Here is a 17569-nt window from a genome sequence, read left to right as displayed (position 1 = left end):
ATACCTTTTTTATTCTTTCGCTTTCACTCTGTATCTTTGGATCTAAAGTATGTCTGTTGGAGACAGCATTTAGTTAGATAGGCTGTTTTTTTGTTTGTTTTTTTTGTTTTTAAATCTAGTCTGACATTCTCTGTCTCTTGGATTAGTTTCATCCATTCACATTTAATGTTACTAATATAGTGGGATTTACATCTGCTGTTTATACTTTTTTTTAAGATCCTGTGTCTTTTTTCCCTCCCTTAGTATTTTCTTTTGCATTAAGTGAATATTTTCTAGTGTACATTTTAATTTCAGTGTTTTTTTCACTGTATATTTTGTGGAAGCACAAATTACTTCTAAAAATCATTTTTATCTATACCTTTAAAGGTGTTAAGCATTTAAAATCTGACTTATTATGCTTGTGATTTTAAACCAAACTAAAAGACTATCACTGGTACGGAGGTAGAGAAGAGGTGAAAATATGGGGCCCAGTGAGGTTTATTTGTTGTTTTTGAATTCTGCCAAGCTTAGAGAATGTGTGTACCTGTGTGGAAGACCTAATCCCATAGAGACAGGTTGATAACCAGGAATAAAGGGAAGGGGAGTAGGATTTTATTTATTTTTATTTTTTATTTTTTTAGATTTTATTTACTTAATAGCATGAGCAGGGAGAGAAGCAGACTCCCTGCTGAGCAAGGAGCCCGATGTGGTGCTCGATCCCAGAACCCTGAGATCATGACCTGAGCTGAAGGCAGATGCTTAACCAACTGAGCCACCCACATGCCCTGGGAGTAGGATTTTAAATGTAGAGATTTGGTAGGAGGAAAGTCAACTCTGTTACTGGAGATGCATGTTACATTTACAAGGGTGGGCTTTATAGATTTGATGATGGGAGGATGGCAGATGATGCTGAAATATAAGCAGCTGAGTTAGGGCAGGGGAGCATGTGTGTGGGTTGGAGTGGCTGGGGACCCGGTAGGAGAGAAGAGGTCTTAGAGAATTGGGGGCAATTCAGTAAAATGAAGTAGAGTTGCTGAGCAGTGTTAAGTTTGATGTTTATGTTCATGAAATAAAATCCGTCTGCTGGCTTGTGTGATTTTTATTTTCCCCCCAGAAAACTTCAGCTACTGCTGTGCAGAGAAGGATATTCTTAAGTTCAGCCATACTTGGGGTTTGTCAGGTGAGTGCCATGGCTGTCAGAGGTGAAGGGTGATGATGGAGTGGGATGGAGATTTTGGCAAAAAGTTAATTTTTTCAAGAGAAATTAAAATAATAGACCATGCCAGTCTTGTCTCTGGTAATCTCCATTACAATATATTCTCAAAAGGTTTAATACTTGGGATTCAAAAGTAGAGATTATAGTCAGAAAAAAAGACAACTTTTGACTCCTTCCCTCTAACCAGGTAGTTCAGGGATGATTTTCCAGGCTTCAGTTTTCTGTGCCAGCAAAGAAGAGAGAAGAAAAAAGTTACCCCAAATTACTCAAAGGTCGTTTGTCTTCCTACCCATAGGCTCTGTATTGGTCCTCCAGGGGTGCCCTAATGTAACAGACTGGGTGGCTTAAACAACAAATTTGTTTCTCACAGTTTTAGTCTGGAAGTCCAAGATCAAGGTGTGTGGTTTCTCCTGAAGCCTCTCAGCTGGTAGTCACCCTCCTTCTCTATGTGACCTCACATGGTCTTTCCTCTGTGTGCATATGTCTGATGTCTCTCTCATAAGGACATCAGTCCTATTGGATTAGGGCCCTATCCTTATCACCTCACTTAAATGTAATTACCTCCCCGAAGGGCCTTCACCAAATACAGTCACATTGGGGGTTAGGGCTTCATCATAGCTTCAACATAATGAATTTGGTGGTGGAATGACAGAATTCACTCCATAACAGCCTTCTACCCCAAGTACGCATAAGAACTAAGGGGAATTTATTAGGCATCATTAACTCTAGTAGAAGTGCTACTTTGTATTATGCATCTGCCTGATCAGTCAGTGGTATTAATAATTTTTTTCTCTTTTAAGTAAACTCTACCCCCAACATGGGACTCCAACTCATGACCCTAAGATCAGGAGTCTCATGCTCTACTGACTGAAGCAGCCAGGTGCCCCCAGTCAGTTGTATTATTAAGGAGCTTTTTTGGGAGAGGGCATGGGAGGAATACACAGATCTGTCTCTCTGGGATCTGTTTTCTTTCTCCCTCCCTTTCCCCCTCCCTTCCCAATTCAGTTAGCCAACATATAGTACATCATTAGTTTCAGATGTGGAGTCAGTTATTCATCAGTTGCATATAACACCCAGTGCTCATCACATCATGTGCCCTCCTTAATGGCCATCACCTAGTTCCCCCATCCACCCACCCAGCTCCCCTCCAGTAACCCTCAGTTTGCTTCCTAGAGTTAAGAGTCTCCCATGATTTGTCTCCCTCTCTGATTTCTTCCCATTCAGTTTTTCTGGGATCTGTTTTTAATCCAAAAGCATATGTGCCTTCTTCAGTCTTGTTTTTCTTCTTCGTGAGAACACTATGACCCATAACTTAATAGATCTCAAAGATCTGTAGATTGTTTTGGATTTTCTACATAACCTCTGTGAATAATCAGTTTTATGTTTTCCTTCCTAATTCTTATATTTTCCAGGATCTCCAGTACAGTGATGAATAGAAGGGGCAATAGTGGTGTGTTTGTTCTATTGTCAGTCTAAATGTTTAAAGCTACCATGTATCAAATTTAAGGCAATTTCTATTATTGGTTTGACACAGTTTTCTTCAGATGAACGAATGTTGAATTTTACCAAAAGTTCTTGCATGTGTTGAAATAAACTTAGGATTTTAAAAATTATTGTGTTACTACTTTAATTTTCAAATGACAGACCTTGTATTTCTGAACTAATATCCCAGTTTGATCATGATAGGTTATCCTTTTCATATGTCACCCCTTTTGGTTTGCTGACATTTTGTTTAGGATTTTTGCATTTACGTTTCTGAGAGAGATGGGCTTCTTAATTTTCCTTTTCAGCTTTTGGATGACAGCATCAGTGAATGAGCTCTGAAGTGTTCTCTCTTTTATCCATTGTTATATTGGATTATTTCTTTCATAAATGATTGTTAGAATACTCCAGCAAAGCCATGTGGGTCTGGCATTTTCTTTGTGAAAAGATACTTAATTATCCGTGGCAGTTCTTTAAAGAGATAGGGTGTTCTTCCTGGTTAGGTATATTTTTCGAAGAATTTCTCTATTCCACCTAAATTTGAAATGTATTGGAATAAAATTCAAAATAATAATGTTATTTTAACGTCTATAGGATCTAGTGGTAACCTCTATTCCCAGTACTACACTTTTAAAAAAAAGATTGATTTTATAGAGTGAGATAGTGCCCACAAGCTGGGCGAGAGGGAGAGAGAGAATCCACAAGCAGACTCCCCAGTTGAGCATGGAGCCCAGTGTGGGGCTTGATACCAGGACCCTGAGATCATGACCTGAGCTGAAACCAAGAGTTGGCCACTTAACCAACTGAAACACCCAAACGCCCCCCTGCCCTGCTACTGCCAATATTGCACTTTTAAAATGTCATGATCAGTATTGTCAGAGGCTTATTGATTTTTATTCTTTTTAAAAAATCACCTTGTGACTTGTTGAATCTCTACATTTGTGTTCATTATTTTGCCTATTTCACTCTGTCATCACTTCTTTCCTTTGGTTAACTTATTACTCTTCTTGTGATAAATGTGGGGATTATTTCCCAGTCTTTTATTTTATTTTATTTTATTTTTTAAAAGATTTTAAGTGATCTCTACACCCAACGTGGGGCTCAGACTCAGAACCCTGAGATCAAGAGTCACATGCTCTACCAACTGAGCCAACCAGGCACCCCTCCCAGTCTTCTTTTTAAAGTACATTTATTTATGCTATGAATATGCTATGAATTATCCTCAAGTGTTAATGTGAACATGAGTATAAGAGCATGTTAGGGACTGAATTGTGGTCCCTCTTTACCTATTCATAAGTTGAAGCCTTAACCCCTAATGTAACTATTTGGAGATAAGGCCTTTAGGGAGGTAATTAAGGTTAAATGACATCATAAGGGTGGGGCTCTGGTCCAGTAGGACTGGTATCATAAGTAGAGGAAGAGGCACCAGAGAGCACTTTTTCTCTCTGTGTAAGTATAAAGTGCATTCCTTATTTCTCAGTTATTTGGCAATTTCCTACTTACTTTTTCCCCTATGATTTCTAGATTGATTCTACTGTAAATTAATCTGAATTACTCTAATACTTTGAAAATTGAGATTTGTTTATGGCTCAGCTAGATGGTCATATTGGTAAAAATTCCATGTGTGCATGGAAAGAATGTTTATTCTGCATTTGGGGTGTACTATTATGTTTAAGTTAAGTTTGTTTAATTTTGTGTTTTTACTTTGTCTTCGTTTATTATGGTTATGGATTTGACCATTTTTAGATTTATCAATATACTGTTGGTGAGTGTAAATTATTTTAACCTTTTTGGAAGGCCAATTTGTCACTGCTTATGTAAATAATTTTAATGTCCTTTGACACATTGATTTCATTTCTAGGAATTTCCAGAAACATTTAGCAACAAATGTAAAAGCATAAATACAAGAATGCTTAGGGTAGGATAGTTGATAAATGCAAAAACTTAAGAAAACCAAATAGAGGACTGTTTAAAAGCCAATAGAGGACTGGTTAAATGGGGGTATACCCAGAAACTTTAATGTTATACAGACAATGAAGTTAATATATTTGTAGTGAAATGATAAAGGTATCCCTGGTATAGTAATGAAAATCCAGAAAAAAAGATAAGGTTTTCTTTATGTGTTTGTTTTTTATGTATGAAATCTTCTGAAAGGAAAGGTAACAGTGGACACCTGAGGGAGTTAGATAATGGGGATAGACAATAAGGACTTCTTACCATGTGTTTGAACTTTTGAACCCATGTGAGCATGGGTTACTTAGAATAAAGAGCCTATTAAATAATAGCAGAAAGTAATTGCCACTTCATGTAACAAACAAAATACTATGTAGAATGAATTCCTGTAAAACACCCCAGGAATTTTATTAATCTTTGCCATATATATTGTTGCATTCTCCTTTGCTCTTTTCTTTGTTCCTCTTCCCCAAATTAAAGTTGAATCTTTGGTCTGAGGTGTCTGGAATTAGGATAGACATAGCATTGGTGTTAAGGTAAACTAATTTTCTTGGAAGTGTTACACAGACCAATTTGTAATAAAAGATCTTTATTTCCTTTAGATTCCTGACATTCAAAACAACTGACTTTTAATACACTGCTACTACATCAAATCAACAATGAATTGGAATGCAAAACCAGAGAATGTCACCTTACCACCACAGTATCCTAAAAAGCAGTCGTCTTTTTTGGAGCAGGCTTTAATAAATACGCTTAACACAACATCTCAGAGTTCTTTAAACTATCCTGGAAGTAACCAAGAAGCATGTATGTTTCTTGGTAATTCAAATCCAGTTTCACAGCCACTGCTAAACATCAGAAATTATACAACTCCTCAGCAAATCCCTATTCCTGATATGCATAATGGGACACTTGTGGCCTCACAAACTTCAGTGGAAAGAATCACATATGCCAATGTTAAAGGATCCAAACAACTAAATCACAATTTGCAAATGTCTTCAGGAGTAACACAAAACATATGGTTGAATTCACCAATGAGGAATTCTGTGCTTTCTCATACAGGGGCAACTGTGTCCCATCAAACTGGTTTTGGAACTAATACACCTAATATACATGCACTACAGAATCCGTTTGTAACATCAGATTCCTATTCTATGCAACTACAAATGATCCCTTCTAATTCTGCAAGAGTTCCTGTAACTTACCCAGGAGCCCCGAGACTTAACCCATCTTTATCAGAACGACAGGTTGATTGGGCACAACAGTATACATCCAGTGGACTGACTTACCCAGATTATAGACCACTTCCAAAGCAATACAGTTACTCATCACGAAGCTTTTTGCAAGATCCTGCTCTTCAGAAACAAAACCCTATGCCATCTACATCATTGCATATTAAAAATAGTCACCCTCCAGATTCTCCACGGACTTTACAGTCAAAGCAGACTGCAACCATACAGTCCTATCAATATGCAGTTACTCAAACTGACAAAAGACCTCCGCCTCCTCCTTATGACTGTAGATATGCAAGCCAGCCTTTGCAGAGTACTCAGCATGTTATTAAACAGGCTGCTGTGGACGTTCCTCAAATGCACTTACCTGAAATGAGGAAAGACTTCTCTAGAAGCTTTCAACAGCATTGGCAAAACCTTAATGAAACTGTCAGCACCGTTGGAAATTCCTGTAACTTGAAAGTAAATACCAATGTCACTCAGCCTTTTAATGAACCTGTTAGATCTTCTGTGGATGGTGTTCAGACCCTTGCTCAAAATAATCAAGAGAGAAGAATAGACTCTTGTGATCTTTCAAATCAAGTACTGGACACAAGTGCCACAAAAGAAAAGTTAGTGAGGGATATTAAAACATTAGTAGAAATAAAAAAGAAGTTTTCGGAACTTGCAAGGAAAATTAAAATTAATAAAAATCTTTTGATGGCAGCAGGTTGTATTAAAACAACTGATACCTCTTACAGTGAATTAGCTGCAAATTCTGAAATGTCTCTGAAACAAACTACCCAAATCCAGTCTGGACCACAGGTGACCCTAGTGACTCCAGAGGATAAACCACCAACCATAATAGAATCTGGAAAAGAAACAAATAGAACACACAGTACAATAAATTCCAACATTCAGGACCTGAATTGGGGAAATTGTAACCAAGTGAATTCTGTTTTACTAAACTCTGTCTATTCAGAAAAGTTGCCAATGCCAGACCAGTTACATGATTTGAAAGTTAGGACTTCTTTAAAGGCATCAACTGTTGACATTGCCCAGGCAACATTAAATAAGGCCCAGATTTCATCAGGAAATGTCAATGTTGAACTAAACGTGCCAACAAATTCTGAAACAACTTCTGTTCCTCAGTCTACATCCTTTGAGGAGTATGTTTCAAAATATCCAAATAAAAATACGCTAATTCTCAGTTTACTTACATGTAGAGATAAACCTCAGGAGAAATTATTAAAAAATGCTAGTGAAACTATTCAGGGTTCTAAACCACATAGTTTTGAAATTAACTCAAATAACCAAATCACCAGTAACCAACCAACCTTGAAAACCATGGAAACTCCAAGTACATGTAATATAAATGCCAAGGTTTTAGACAACTCATTTTGCCTTGAGCATAAATCCTCAGCAAGTGGGGTATCTTCTAAAAGTGACAATCACTTTCCCATGGAATTGCTAGCAACATGTCTTTCTCTCTGGAAAAAGCAGCCTTCAGAACCTACAGAGGAAAAACAGTATAATGAGTCAAAAAACAGAACAGCAGTTGGAGGTTCAAAACCTGTGGAAACCTGTGGTAAGAGTCCATCTTCAGTTGTAGGAAATGCTCAGAATAAGATGATAAACACCTCACAAGAAACAACTTTGTCAATAGTAGTACAGAATTATGAATCTTCCAGTGCAACTGTTACAAAGGGAACAGAACTTCAGGTTGCTATAGTCTCACCCTTAGTTCTTTCAGATGTCAAAACATTGTCTGCCAAAGGAATAACACCTGAAGCTGTATCTGAAACACTGTATCCAGTTATTAAGGAAGGCAGTGTTTGTAGCTTACAAAATCAGTTGGCAGAAGATACAAGTGTTACTGCTGCTCTGAAAGCTAATCTTAAGGAACCGGTAGCAGGTACCACAACAGACACAAAGATGTTCTCACCAATTCAGAAGGAAGAGCAAAGTGAGTCAACTAATTCAGAAGACATACCTAATAGCAATCAAGGAAAGCCTATCAAGTCAGGACCAGATACCCACCATTCTGTGAGTGAACAGCAAGTCTCATATAAGTCAAGAAACAGTGATCTTGTTAGTGGTGATATGTTACATATTGACAATATTTGTTCTCTTGTTGAAGGTGATACATCTTACAATTCCCAAATAGCAAAGATATTCAACTTGTCTCCTTTGAAAAGGGTTGAGCCACAGAAATCTCTACCCAATCACAAAGTGATTACTAAGGGACAACAAAAAGAGCAAACAGACAGTCTCACTAAATATAAAGACTTTGGTTTTCAAAATGATAATTTTTTACAGTGCACAGATATTTCACGTAAAATAACTGATCAGGTAGAATCTCTTCAACCTCCAGAATCATCTTTGAAGTATGTTAAAGCAGATAGTGGAATTCTAGAGGAGAGCAACTTGGACCATATCACTAAAAAAAAAAGCATGGCTAATGATAGATGTTCCTCGCCTGCTATTGAGCAGGATAGTTGTCCTCGGGAAGTTGATTCATCCTGCAATTACACTGCCCAGGATCCTGCAAGAAGTGAGATTCTCAGTGATAAGGCATCTGTCTTATACCTACACGATCAGCTGTCAGAACTTTTAAAAGAATTTCCCTATGGTATTGAAGCTGTGAACACACATGAAGGTTCTGTGGCCCAACAGAAAACAAACCAGATCTCGAAAGATCAAACTTGTGATAAAACTGGTTGCGACTCCAAGGGCTCAACAGACCAAATACAAATTACAATATTAAACTCAGAGCAAATGAAAGAATTATTTCCTGAACATGATAATCAACTCTGTGAGGTAGACAAGTTAACAGAACATCAGAAAGAACCTGTAAAAAAAGAAGGGCACAGCCAGTGTGACCCACAAGCAGACACAGATGGAAAGACTGATGATAACTTAATGGATTCAGAGAAAGACGATGTTGGTTGCTGTGCATTGGGGTGGCTGTCTATGGTTTATGAAGGAGTACCCCAGTGTCAGTGTAATTCCATCAACAACTCAACTTCAAAGGAAGAAAAAGGGGAAAATCAGTGTTCTTCGAAGATCAATAGTTGTAAACAAGGAGAAAGAACTTCTGATAGAAATGATCCTGTTGGGTGTAATAGTCCTCTAAATAACAATCTGAAGATTCCTTTGACTTTGCCAGATATGAAAAACCATTTTCCTGAAATAGAGCAAGGCAAAAATAGAAATGATATGCCCAAAACAAAACAAAAGTCACTGAGGACAGAACAAGAACTATTAGGTCCGTTTTTATCTAAAGCTGATAAACTAGATTCCATGCAAAGTCACAAAAGAAAAGGAAAACTGCAGTTTCATGAGATAACTTTTCACACCAGTAATAAAATGACAAAATTTTCTCAAGAGAGCCTGCACCAGAAGTTCATGGCACAAAACTCACGTCCACTAAAAACAAAGGTGGGTTTTTTGACAAATAAAAAAGATCCACGTATGAAGAATGGTTCTTTGGTACAGTCAGTATCCCCAGAGAAAATAAAATTGAAAGCAGGTGGCTTGAGACAAAAAGTTTTGGAAAAAAGGAAGTTAGATGATGGGGGCATGCTTGATTCAAAGATAAAGAGGAAGAAATACGATAAACAAGAGCAGAATAAAAGTGTGGCAGATGGTACCTTTAAATTATGTAATTTTTTGTCAATTCCAAATGAAAGATGTAGGGTTAAAGAAAAGACAGTATCAAATGTTAAGTCCTCAGTCTCCAAGGATAGTTCATCTAAAATTAATAGAGTTCTGACACCAAAGGAGTATTTGCAAAGGCAGAAGCACAAAGAAGCAATGGGTAGCAATGCATCAAAGAAAAGCTATGTGAGGAATGTACCGTGTGATTCTCAATACATGAAGTCCAGTAAACTTTCCATGCAAGTAGGGAGTTGTGAGAAATCAGATGAGAGCCCTAACAGCAGTGTACAGACTTCTAAAGAATCCTTAAATATTTGTTCAAGCCATGGTAAAAACCTCAAGATCCACCATTCTGAGGAGTCCAAAGTATACATTTCAAGGAATGTTAAGGGAATAGTTGGTGGAAAACAACCTGATAAAATGTGGATTGATAAAACCAAATTAGACAAAAATTTAAGCAGCATAAACAATGAAGTGGAATTCAGTCAAGTGTCTCACCAGTCAAAGGATCAAAGGAAACTGTATCTGAACAGAGTTGCATTTAAATGCACTGAGCGTGAGAGCATTTGTCTCACAAAATTAGACAGTTCACCCAGGAAGCTTAATAAAGAAGGGAGACCGGAAAATAAAGCTCAGACCCTCTTACCTGTGAAAGATGCCACAGAAAAACCAAGCATGCTGGAATTTAAATTATGTCCAGATGGACTGATTAAGAATACAAATTATGTTGATGACTGGAAGGATCTGCAGCCTTGTCCTAGGAAGGAGCAAGCTCCTATGCAAGGTTTAGTATAATTTTTTTCATGGTGTCTGGAACATTGTCAGGCGTTGTAGGTGAACAAGTGGGTTAGCACTACTTAGGCCATCTGGGTAGCTAGCAAAGACTTAAATGCATTTGCCATTCATTGGTATTTGTTTTTCTAAGTCGATGGTTTGGGCAGTATTTGTTTTAAGTTTATCTCCCCTTTACTGTAAATTGTCCTCAATTTGTACTGATGATGAGGTATATAAAATTGTAAGGTTTGCCAAATACAGAGATTTCCTTTTGCACCAAGAAGCCTACATTATGAAAAATGTTCTTTGTGCTAAGTTTGAAAAGTGTTATATGTTACTTCAAGTGTTTTGTTGATTCTCATTTGGACTTGTAATTTCAAAGCCCTGTGAATTTGAAGTTTTGGTCTAAATATGAGGAGATAATCGTTACATATTAGTGAAAACATTTTATACATATGGAAATGGTTCGACTCATTGTCATCTTTAAAGTAGTTGGTGACTGTGTTACCACAAAAGTTAAAGTGCTACCATGTAATCTACTCTTGAAATGGGAGGACTGTGGAAGTAGTCTTGTCCAGTATTGTTACCCATGCCAGAGCGTAAACATAACTGTCAGCTGCTGAATGATAGAATTTTCAGTGTAGTTTCAGGAAGGAAGGAGAAAATAGAGGACTAATTTTTTGTGATAGGAAACATTTAGGGGTTGTGGATAATACATATAAAACATTGCGTTGAGAAATTCAGATTGGAGAACTAAAAGATTTGAATGGCAATCTTAATTTCTTCTGTGATGTTGAGATGGTATCTGTTGGGGCACAAAGTTACGATATAAATATAAGGTACCTTTTCTTGAAAGGAGATAGGGATATATAATAGAGTATAAAATTCAGTTTGTAAAGTATCGGTGATTTCACTTGGCTATGTAAGTAGATCTTTGGAAACTGAGGTGTGGGTGTAACAAGAACATTAGAAGTGGGTGGGGGCAATGGGAATGACTTTCTCTGTCTCATGTGCCCTTCAGTACCTTGAGATTGGTTGATGTTCAGCCTAAGTGGGAGAAACATAATTCCATAGTGAAGGTAAACTTTTAAAGCAACTCCTTTTTCATTTATGAGATATTCAGGCACTTGAAATGGAAGAAAGCATTTTTTCAGATTTTTTTTAGACTTGCGTTATATGTGAATATATTAATACCTTTTAAAGTCTGTTCTTTGCTTAAATGATTTTCCTTCATTATAGTACTAAAAGAGAGATGAATAGCCATTTCTAGAGATCTGAAAACGAATATTTAAATAGTTTCAGGAATAAAAAGTACAAAAGAAGACTGGTTAAGAGGTGTAACTGAGGAGAAAAGGATGCCAGAAGCCAGCCAAGAAATAGGTAAAACATCATCTATTTAAATTTTGATTTTAGTAATTGGGCACTTGGTCATGTAGAAGCTGGATTATAGTTATGAAACTGTTGTGAAATTTTATTTTTATCCACATTTTTAGTGATTCAATATTTGTGTGTATTAGTGGTAGGAAGATATTTTTTGGTATTTTCTGTCATACTTTGGAGAGGGAAACCGTTCATTTTAACAAAATATTTCTTATCATGAGTTAGGTAAGGGGTTGGCATACTTCTTTTCTATAGGACTAGATAATAAATATTAGGTTTTGCAGATCATAAGGTCTCCTAAACACTCGTCTGTGACACTGTACTGAGAAAATGGCAGTAGAATAATAAATGAATATGGACTATGTTTCAATTAAGCTTTACCATATCGGGCTAGAGGCTGGGCTGGGGGGCCTGCAGGCCATGTCCTATTTGCCAGCCCTTGGGTTGGGTTATTTACAAGTAAATCCATTTAAGTCTCAAATCCAGGAAGACAGGGATGTCCCCATTTTATCAGTGAGAGGTTAGATCATTTGACTGAAATTCCGTGACTAGTAACTGAATAGGCACTTGAACTGGGTCCCTTTTCAAAGTTAATTAAGTGTGGAATTTGAATTATTTTGATAAGAGACTGAGCCTCCTAGTTAAAATTTATTTCTTTTTGCAGGGAATGGATTTGGGCTGAGGGCCAACCAGAAAGTATCTGATCTAATTAGTGTAATGATGTACTTGGTTTTTAGGGTTTTGCACTGAGAACTACAAGCTAGGGTTCAGGAGTTTTATCTTCATTTCGGTTAATTGAATATGCAAAGACCAGGGTTTAGAATTCCTTGAAAATGGAGGGAAGCAGAAGTTCACCATAAGCAACAATAAAGAATCACATTTCTTTTTTTTAATTTTTTTATTAATCACCATACATTACATCATTAGTTTTTGATGTAGTGTTCCATGATTCATTGTTTGTGTATAACACCCAGTGCTCCATGCAGAACGTGCCCTCCTTAATACCCATCACCAGGCTAACCCATCCCCCCACCCCCCTCCTCTCTAGAACCCTCTTTCTCAGAGTCCATAGTCTCTCATGGTTCATCTCCCCCTCTAATGTCTCCCCCCTTCATTCTTCCCCTCTTGCTATCTTTTTTTTTTAAGAATCACATTTCTTAAAAGAGAGGAAGTGTGACAAAGTTGAGAAGAGAGCTTAAATACATAGGCCTGTAGAAACGGAGTCTACACATTAAAGGTGCATATAGGAAAACACTAAGTTGAATCGAAGACTGAAAGAAGGAAGAAATGCACTCTTAATCAGAAAAGGAAAACAGGAGAAAGAGGGGGAAATGAATTTTAAGAGTCCTGAGAGTAGAAAACACTTCTAAAGTTGGAACACAGGAATTTAAAAATGAGAAAGATGGAAATGGGCATGGAGATTGGGCAAGAAAGGTCCTTGGAAATAGGAGAGACCTCCTAGAGAAGGTGAGAGGCATGATTGCAATCTGAATCTGAAAATACAGATGCCTGCACAGATTGACTAGGAAACACAGCCACAAATAGGATGAGCAATAAACTGAAGTTGAATGAACATCAATACTCAGAATCATGATGAAAAAAATACAAGTAGGGGCACAAGCTCAAGGAGATCTGAAGCAGGGTAGAGAAAAGCCAAGATACAAGTCACAACTCTGTCAGAAGTGTAAGATCAAATCACTAGGTTGTACCTGAAACTAATAAAATATTGTATGTCAATTTTATTTCAATTAAAAAGTAAAGGCAAATAAAATGTACCTGTAATGCAAAAAAGCCTGATGAGATTCAGGGAAAGTATGAAAGACAGAACAAATACCAAGATGAAGAGGTGGACAATGTGAGCCAGCGTGAAGAGAGAGAAAAAAAACAAATGTCATGAACTCCCAAACAGTTGAAAAGAAACTTACTTGATAGCAAAGATTGGAGTGTAGATGGAGTGAGTTGTGAAACTGTATCAAGTCAGGATAAGGTACAGAGAAGAGGAAGTAACAGAATCCAGTGGAAAATGACTTAGGGACTCCTCTCAGGTATCAGTATTACTGACATCATAAAAGAAAGCTAATGAGGACGTACAAGAATTTGAATCATGTAAAGAACCAAGAGGACAGAATCCTTGCCAGAACAGCAGAGAAAGGTAAAACAAGACTATTCTCTAGAAAGGAATGGCTAGAGCAGGAATGGAAACCATGGGAATTCTGAATGGGGAAATGGCTACTGAGAAATAGAGGCACATCTAGAAATGCAAGAAGTAGCAAAAACTGGACCCATCAAAAAGATGATGAGGCTAATGCAATGCTGAGATGGTCTAACAAAACAGAAAAACTACAGACATGTCTTAGAATACCTAATGTGTAGCAAGGCCAGAATATTAAAACTCTTTTCCATTCCCTGGTTGGAACTGGCTGGTGTTTATGCTTTTTGTATTGCTAGTTTAGATAGCTGTTAAAAAGGTCACATTTATAATAGTGTGCAAATGATAGTAGAACAGAATAGCCCAGTGAAGATGGGATGAGATTAGAAAATAATCCCCAAAAGAGAGGCAAGATATCCTGTGTGTATAATTTACCATTCTATAGGTAAAAAGCCATAGTTTTTTGGGGTTTTTTGTTGTTTTTTTGTGGGCAGCAAAGCAATGTTTATTGAGTGATAGTACAGAGCTCCAGAAGAGGGAGGGGGCCCGAGAGGGTTGCCCAAAAAGCCATAGTTTATCAAACTCCTTGTTCTGATATTTTATCCCAAAGAAGAATGCAGGTTTTGTTTTCCCTCTCCATTTCCATTGATTGTATATTGGTCACTAATAATGAGTAATAAAGTAAATAAAATTTCTGTTTCCTTAGATGATAATGTTTTGGCTAATTCAAGACTCTCCAAGAGAAGCTTCAGTGCAGATGGATTTGAGACACTACAAAATCCAGTAAAAGATTCAAAAGCAATGTTTCAAACCTACAAAAAGATGTATATGGAAAAGAGAAGCAGAAGCCTTGGTAGCAGTCCTTTAAAATAATTTTGAGGCTAATTTTTTTGATGGTTCTGTAATTGGCACCAGGAAATTTCTGCTATTTTCTGTTCAGAATATTTTGCTGGAAATGCTCAGAATTACCATGATAAAATCTCTCAAGAGAGTTTGGTTACCACTTAGGTTGTGTATATCATTGAAATTACTTAATTAAAATGGCTTGAGGACCTTACCCATGGGTACCAGACATAAGAAATAGATGGTATTTGTCAGGGAAACCGCAAGGTATTGAATTTTGACATTATTGAACAAAGTTTACCATTGTTTATTTTGAAATGCTAACTATCCATCCTGAGGGAGGGCTGTTCTCAGTTAAGTACTTGTTTACTTTAGCTGGGACTGTAAATATGTTTTTATTTCTAAAGCTTATTAGCAAAACTTATTTTTTAAAAATGCTCACTGTGAATGTCAAAGTATATTCTTAAGTATTTTATACCTAATTGTAAACATTGTCAGAAGTCTTGTTTTGTACTTGTTAAGCTGGACATAATTTTTGGATAATGTTTAAACATTCATTACTTTTCATACTTGAAATAAACATTTATTTTTAAAATATATATATATGAAATCATAATGGTTTGTATTTGATTTTCTACCTCACAACAGGGCACATTTTAGAAGAGTTTTAAAAAGGAGCAGTTTTAGTTAAGCTGTTAGAAGTAAATATTTTCAGGTTGCATTCAGAAGAAGAGCAAACATTTTCCTAGAGTCAGGAAATTGCAAGAAAGCATGGAAGGCAAAATGTTTCTGGGTTTTACTTTATGGCTACTAGAAAAGTGTTGGTTATTTTCATAAAATCTCAATGCTATATGTACAGTTCATATTCATTTTAAAAAATACATTTCTGGGAGTAGGAAGAAATGGAAGTTTAATGAGAGTATAGTTTCAGTTTTGCTATTGTGTGGATATTCTTAATACTACTGACCTGTCCACTTAAAAATCCTTAAGATAGTAACTTTTATGTGTACTTTATTACAAGTTTAAAAACTACATTCTGAAGACTTCAGAAGAGTGGGCTTCTCATAAAATACTAAGTAGCTGTGCTCACTTGACTGATGGTTTCATGTCAATAAAAGATTCAGTTAGAAAAGCAATGGTTAGGAAAACTGCTAGCACCATAACACCAGTCAAGGCAATGGCTTCAAACTGTGATAGTCATTATATTGATCATTGTATTCTTTACTGCTGGAAACTCTCAGAATATTTTTTAAAAAGTCTTAATGTCTTTGATAAAATAATGAGACTTGTTAATATTATTAAATCTCAACCCTTGAGTATACATCTTTTAAATATCCTAAGTGATGAATAAGTACACAAATTTTGCATTTCAGAAGAATCTGAAGCAGAGATATACAAGCAATGAAGGTACAATGGCCATTGAGGAAAAATGTAATTTTTTGACTTGTAAATTGAACTGGTCCCTTGGGACATCATTTTTACTTGAAGAAATCATTGACATTTTTCTCAACTATGTCATCCTGACTTTTCAAGGAAAATAAAAATATTTGTTGTCAATGCTAAAACTTGAGCTTCCGCAAGAAGTTAGGAAAACTTGTATCTGAGACCAAGTTTGATAGCATCCTACTACTAGCTCTCTGATGAGTTCATCAGGAATACTGATGAAGGTAATTATTTAAAAAAGAATTTTTAAAGTAGGCTCCACACCGAACATGGGGCTGGAAGTCACAACCCTGCGATCAAGAGTCACATGCTAGTCTACCAGCAGCCAACCAGGTGCCTCTGAATGTAATTATTTTTTATGTATGCTAAAGTATGTCAATATTTGGAAGATCTGCATAACTTAGTGAACCAATATTTTCTGATGACCAGTGCAGTTGATAGGAGATCTACTCAGAATGCCAGGTAGACCAATGGATTTTAATAGAAGAATGCAAAAAGATACCTGCCATATCAAGCTTCCCTGTTGGAACCAACCTTTTAGGAAACAACTGTCAGCTTTTGGTGCAGTAACAAAGAAGAATATATGTGATCTCAAAGAGCTGGAGGAACACTCTTATCCATGTAAAAGCCATCTGTGTGTGTGAGATGGGATTTTCTTGATATACTTGAACCAAGACAGCTCAACAACAGACTGAATGCACAAGTAGATAAGAGAGTCAACTGAGTTCTATGAAGTAGGACCTTAAAGAGATTTGCAAAAAAGGAAGAAAATGCTAGACTTTTCATGGATTTTTTTTTTGATACGTATTTTTCATTAAAATGCTATTTATAAACATGTAATGGAAACACTTGTAAAATGTTTGAATTTTTCATGGAATAAATACTGATAAATATCTCAATCCCACAGTTTTTAAAATGGTTAAATGCCTCTTAGAGTGGTTATAGTGGTGTGATTCAGGAGCAAGCACAATTAGATGGATATGTTCACTCTTGCATTGTTGCAAGTACTTTTCCTAAATAATATAAAGCATTTGGTGTTGAATACAAGTAGTTAAATGTTGAATTGGCTGTTATCATACTTTATTAATGTTTTCATGTTAGGTGTGGCTTTTACATGTTAAGGCTAGAACCTTATAGGTACCAGTGAATATTATTTTATGACCTTGAATTTCAAAGGGTATTTTCAGGACAAGATGAGAGAAGCCTGCATAGACTACGAAAATTATTTTTAAAAAAGGGAAACCTGACTGACTCAATCCATTAAGGACTCACCTCTTAAATCTCAGTTCAGGTCTTTATGTCAAGGTTGTCAGTTCAGGTCCCGTGTTGGGCTCCACATTGGTCATGGAGTCTTCTTAAAAAGTAATAATAGGGGCGCCTGGGTGGCTCAGTCATTACGCGCCTGCTTTCAGCTCAGGTCATGATCCCAGGGTCCTGGGATCGAACCCCACATCAGGCTCCCTGCTCAACAGGAAGCCT

The 17569-nt window shown here is 36.7% G+C and overlaps 1 protein-coding gene across 12 annotated transcripts in view; it reads left to right on the top strand.

Moving 5' to 3' along the window:
• Window positions 1-16983, top strand: part of RESF1 (retroelement silencing factor 1) — a 35573-nt gene extending 18590 nt beyond the window's left edge. For 8 of the 12 annotated variants that reach the window (XM_035027942.1, XM_035027947.1, XM_035027940.1 and 5 more), the window contains 4 exons: window positions 1094-1159; window positions 5233-10285; window positions 11572-11655; window positions 14511-16983. In XM_035027942.1, coding sequence (XP_034883833.1) covers window positions 5290-10285; window positions 11572-11655; window positions 14511-14677 — 5247 coding nt within the window. In that variant the 5' untranslated portion in view covers window positions 1094-1159; window positions 5233-5289 and the 3' untranslated portion in view covers window positions 14678-16983. The remainder of the gene's footprint in view (window positions 1-1093; window positions 1160-5232; window positions 10286-11571; window positions 11656-14510) is intronic. The other 4 variants (XM_035027949.1, XM_035027948.1, XM_035027941.1 and 1 more) reach the window with 1 other exon arrangement.
• Window positions 16984-17569: the final 586 nt, after the last annotated feature.

The sequence above is a fragment of the Mirounga leonina genome, unplaced genomic scaffold (genome assembly GCF_011800145.1).
Source record: "Mirounga leonina isolate KUSES-001 unplaced genomic scaffold, KU_Mleo_1.0 Mir_201, whole genome shotgun sequence".
NCBI classification, from domain to species: Eukaryota; Metazoa; Chordata; class Mammalia; order Carnivora; family Phocidae; genus Mirounga; species Mirounga leonina.
The sequence above is the reverse complement of the archived record's forward strand: the minus strand, read 5'-3'. Positions and strand labels throughout refer to the sequence as shown.